The sequence below is a fragment of the Papilio xuthus genome, unplaced genomic scaffold (assembly GCF_000836235.2).
Source record: "Papilio xuthus unplaced genomic scaffold, Pxut_1.1 DF824888.1, whole genome shotgun sequence".
Lineage (NCBI taxonomy): Eukaryota > Metazoa > Arthropoda > Insecta > Lepidoptera > Papilionidae > Papilio > Papilio xuthus.
Genome location: NW_013533761.1, coordinates 4168816 through 4174077, shown reverse-complemented (window position 1 = coordinate 4174077; position 5262 = coordinate 4168816). Strand labels below are relative to the sequence as shown.

Sequence of the window (5262 nt, the reverse complement as noted above, 5' to 3'; positions counted from 1 at the left end):
CAGTGACGGGGTCGAAGATGTCGCGCTACACATTATGTGATGTGTGATTAACGAATCAACCGCGGTGTGGCATGACCAGCTGTAACAGACCGGTAATGAGATTGTGGAGGGAGACTAGCGTCACTTTTACTAAATAAAATATTTGTGTTCATAGTATTCAATTTGGTCCCAGGTATAAAGGAAACAGTTAAATCGAGCATGTACAAATATTTTATAAGACACTAACCTTGATAGAATATTATATCTTTGTTGTGTACACGTAATGAAAGCCGATTTACGCGGCCTCTTCAAATTCAAATTTGTAGTCTAATTTATTAAACAGATAACACAGACTGAATCACTTTAAATTACACAAATAAAGTAAGACTTTTTAAGGACATTTCCAAAAAAATAATCGACATCACAGGGGACCGAAGAGCTGGCTACCTCGGTCAAAGAATCAGTTTAGCTGTACAGAGGGGGAACGCTGCCAGTATCTTCGGGACCTTGCCTAAAGGGACTCCTTTTAATAACATATTTTAGTTAATTATTCGTTTTTTTAAAATATTTTATTTTATATCATAGATTTAAGACTTTATGTAATCATAGAAATAAGGATGTAAATAAAGTTGAGTAGTGAAACAAGGACCTAACCAAGCAGACTAAACATACAGTTCAATAGGCTATTATTATGACATCAAAGAATCCAGACGACACAGTTCAGTATTATATCGATTACAAAACCCGTTCGATTATGCAAAGCGTTACGTTTGTTTAGGCTCGAATGAATTTGCATTTCATCAAGCTATTGTTCGTATGTGCTCGCGTCTTCCGTTTATTGTTTTAGTTTTTATCTTTTTGCTCTGTAATAATTAAATTAAGACTGGTTTCATTGACTTTCCTGCATAAAAATACATTGTTTAAAAAAACTAATTTAGAAACTTTGACGTAATACATTCGTAATCAATTGTATTATCTTTCAATCTTACTAATGTTATAAATGCGAATATTTGGATGGATATACTTTTGATAGATATCCCCAGAACAGCCGCATGCATCTCGCTGAAATCTGGTACAGATGTAGAACATAGTCCCGAAGAACACTTAGGCTACTAATAATATATTTTTAATTACACACGGACCAAATCGCAGGTAATAGCTAGTTGATAATAAAAAAAACATTTCACTTTTTTTGTCGATATAATTCACAGAATATTTTACTTTAATAAATCTAGTTTTATTTATGTTGTTATATAAAAAATAGTTAATGCATTTATGGTAAATAATATAATTAATTAAATCAAATCTCAAATATACTATGAGGTTTGTAGAAAATGTATTTATGTAACATTATTGTGATACTTACATTGTCACATACCATTAAGTAAATCGCTAGCCGTGTATGGAATGTGGTAGTTATCTGTCGGCATTTATCTCCTTTTTTTTGTTTGTTTAAAATTTGCATTCAATGGGTCACCCGGAGAAAGCCACGCTGTCTCACAGAGGATTGGATTCACTGTTGCTGATAAAAGTATGTGAAATTTTTAAATCTACTTTAATATTACGAAACTTTATTGTTTTGTTCGCAGATATGTGAAGTAAATTTAATCGAACCCGGACTTACAGATTAAAAGTCTATTGCTTAAACTCTGCGCTACCAAACTTTATATTTTTTTTACAAAGCTGCTTATAAATTTGCTTCTTGTATTCCATAATATGTTAAATAAAACCAAAATAAAAGGTTCACGTAACATCGGAGAAGTTTAATCCAAAAAAAGCAAAGCGAGAGGCGACCCAGTAATTATACACGTTGTATATTTGTATACATATAGTATCGTCTCTTGCGATGTGTAGCCAAAAGCAGTGTTACTACAATCTAAAGCGTGTAACCACAACTCTACCAATAGATTCGAGAAACTGCGGCTTGTCTTTGGTAAAGATCTCTTTGAGCTACCTGTAGCTTTTTTTGTTTTTAATATATAACACAATGTTACATAAAATATTACTCAGACTCATTATATTGTTCATGATTTGCACATTTAAATTAATTTTATGCATACGTTTTTACAGAGTAAATATTCTTTTGGAATGTCAAAAAATTTGAATAAAGAGATGCCGCAGATTAGCCTTTTTATTTTCGACTTTTTATTTTATTAGTGACTACCCTTTTTCTGTTACCTGGAATAAGTTAAACACAGTTAATTACGTTATCCAATGGTTATCAAGATTCCATACAGTTGCGCTAAATATTAGCAAACGCTTAGATTATATGACTCATTCTTCATAAAGATAACTGGAGCAACAGCTTCCGAAGCCTCTGATTATTGCAGACTATTATTAGCATTTCTTAAGTGTCCTTAAAGCACAGTAATTACTAAGAATTGATTTAAGGGGACAGTTCTGTAATAAAATTGTTGAAAAATACTCACGATTTAGGATCAATAAAGCGTACTCCTCCCGTAACGGCCGGGAATGCATCTGCTGTTCCTCTAGTGTTGTTGTGTTGTCCCCTTTCTACTATGAATATATAATTGTCTCTATCTTAGCCCTTGCATTTTCCTTTTACAAGCACGTAATATCAAGGTGACGAATGAATTTAAGTGACGACATACAATTTAAGAAACAAACCACGTTTTAAATGTGGTGTAGAGAGTGTCTGTGAGTCACTCAGGGCTCGCCAGGCCCCGCTTCTGACTCACTCAAGTACTAACATTCTAAGGACTAATGGACTTATGTAATAATGGAGTTCTGGTTACATAATGATCAATATTTATACAGGATGTGTGATAACAAACATGGCTAGATATTTGCTGTATTTAACTATATTCTCATATTAGCAATGTAAATTAATGAATTGTCTAACAGTTCGCGTTTAGTAATTCACGAGTTTTTGTTTCGCATAATTATTATTAAGATTATTTTTTATTTGAAGTCGGTTACAGCAAAGATTAGACAGAGGACAGGTTTTTAATATACTAATTCCAGATGTTAGTTAGTTGTTAGTTTAGTTTACAAAAATAACACGGGACCTCCCATAAGACTTTTGTATGTGTGATAAAAATATAATTAACTAACTTGTTTAAACGAGTCTTATCCAGCTTAATAAAAAATATTTCCACACTTTACGATAACGTAGTTCTTTATTGCGTTCGAGTGATAAATCCGGATGTGTAAACTGTCTTCGGTCAAGATATTGGTAGTAAATAATTGTGAGTAAGATACGACAATAATCCGCTCGACACACGACTTACGCAATGAATCGAGATTCGGTACACTCGACGCCGGAGAAAGTGCACCTTGCAGCAGATTAACGGGCGAGCAAATATATTCGCTAATTTCGCCAAAGTGGACGAATTACGTAACTCTATCGTAGGCGTATTCGACTTAACCATCTCATGGGAACTCAGTTTCTAATGTGAACGTCTAGCAAATCGATTCATTATTACGAATCGATTTACACAATATCGATATTATTCGGCACACACATTCTAATTATGCAATTGTCGTTTCATTTCGTTAATTTTGAATACATAAATAAATATTGTTTTACTTGTAGTTTGAAAACTGATATACTTATGTAATATATTATACATCAGGTTTAATGATATTGAAAGTGAAACAATTTAAGTAAAATTTCGTATCCTATATCTTAGTGTTGTCTTACGTAAGTCGATGTATTTACATTTTATCGTCATCTCGTTCACTTTCGATACTCGAGTTTCGATTTCGAGCAGTTCGAGGACCTTGCAGCGCGTTATGCGAGTTAATGGTTTATATCCCTATAAGGTGTTGCGATTGTTGCGTACTTACGCTTAACCAAGTCGAAAACAATTACGAAACGTTCTCAGAGGACAAGCCATTTCTCCGTGTGTTTGCATTCAGTGCAACGATGAGAACGGCTTGAATAATACTTTGGTTTATACAAAAAAGTAGTTTTATTTACAGAAACTTACATTAACAACAAATATAATACAAGTTTACTTCTAGGGTGCGATCACATGATTTATCATAACATTACAATGAATGAAATGAGATGACTATATAGTGTTTCGTTTCGTTTAATGGTGAGGCGCGCCGTAGGAGGAAGAGGGTGAGGGGACCCCGTAGGAGCCGGAGGGAGCTCCGATGGTGGTGTAGGAGACCGAGGGGGCGGAGTATGAGAGGGAGCCACCGCTGTAGCCGTGCCCGCCGCTGGAGTAGCCGCCGCTGGAGTAACCGCCGCTAGAGTAACCGCCAGAGTAGCCGCCGGCGTAGCCACCGGAGTAGTCTTCTTGGGCCTGGTGGTACTGAGCGACCTGAATGCCCTGCTGGATGTGGTCGAGTTCGATGCCGACGATCCTCTCGTAGGGCACACCGTAGACTGGGGCAGGGGCGCCGTAGTGAGAGGACAAGCCGTGGCCGGAGATTCCGTGGCCAGAGGAGGCGCTCTGGTACGCTTGGTTCTGGATCTCGTCCTTAAGGATGATGTGCTTGATCTTGCCAAGTAGATGGGGGTCAATGTGGTAGCCTTCGGTGTCTTGGTGTCCGACGGGCACGGAGGTGTAGTGGCCGCCGCTGCTGAGCGGGGAGCCGTGGCTGCTGCTCGAGTAGACGAGAGCGGAAGGCGCAGAGTAGCTGTAGCCAACCGGAGGCTCGGCGACGGCACAGCCGATCAGGGCGAGGGCGACCTGATAAAAAATAAAATCACATAAGAATACGGTATCAACTAAGGGTTATTGATGATAGGTAATTAGGTGGTCGTGTAACTTGTACTATTAATCACTCAGATTGAACATGAAATTATCAATGAAAAAGTAACGCGAAAATAATTTAAATTCCACTTTGTGTTGAATATCCTTTTATGACATGGTGATGATTTTTTATATCTGAGGATGACCTCAGACTACAAAAGCTGATACTAGACCAGTTTTTGTTTCACCGAACGCTTCCCACGTTACTTTACGGGGCAACGGTTTGCTCGCTACACTGGATCTTATTCACTATCACTGCACTCCTGGTTAACACTTACGATGCTCCACTTTGCCATTGTTGTTATGGTCTCCGTGACTGTTGGTAGTATGATAGCTGTGAGAGCTAGCCGCCGCTTATATAGCGGGTAGTCTGCCGTCAACTTTTACTTCGGTCCATCCGCCGCGCGCCGTCGAGGACGAATTCGGATTACGAGCAAACTGTATCGGGCGATTTTTGGTAAAAGCATTCCTTAATTGTATCTATTAAAGTAATTGATTAATGCATTCATAGATTTACGATATTCTAATGTTAATTTTATATACACTGGACAAA

General features: G+C 37.3%; 1 protein-coding gene across 1 annotated transcript; it reads right to left on the bottom strand.

Annotated features, from left to right (window-relative positions):
- Positions 1 to 3895: 3895 nt before the first annotated feature.
- On the bottom strand, positions 3896 to 5022 carry CPG14 (cuticular protein glycine-rich 14). The gene is given in 2 exon segments (NM_001312029.1): positions 3896 to 4646; positions 4988 to 5022. Coding segments are annotated over 2 exon segments (627 nt in total). The 5' UTR covers positions 5006 to 5022; the 3' UTR covers positions 3896 to 4037.
- Positions 5023 to 5262: the final 240 nt, after the last annotated feature.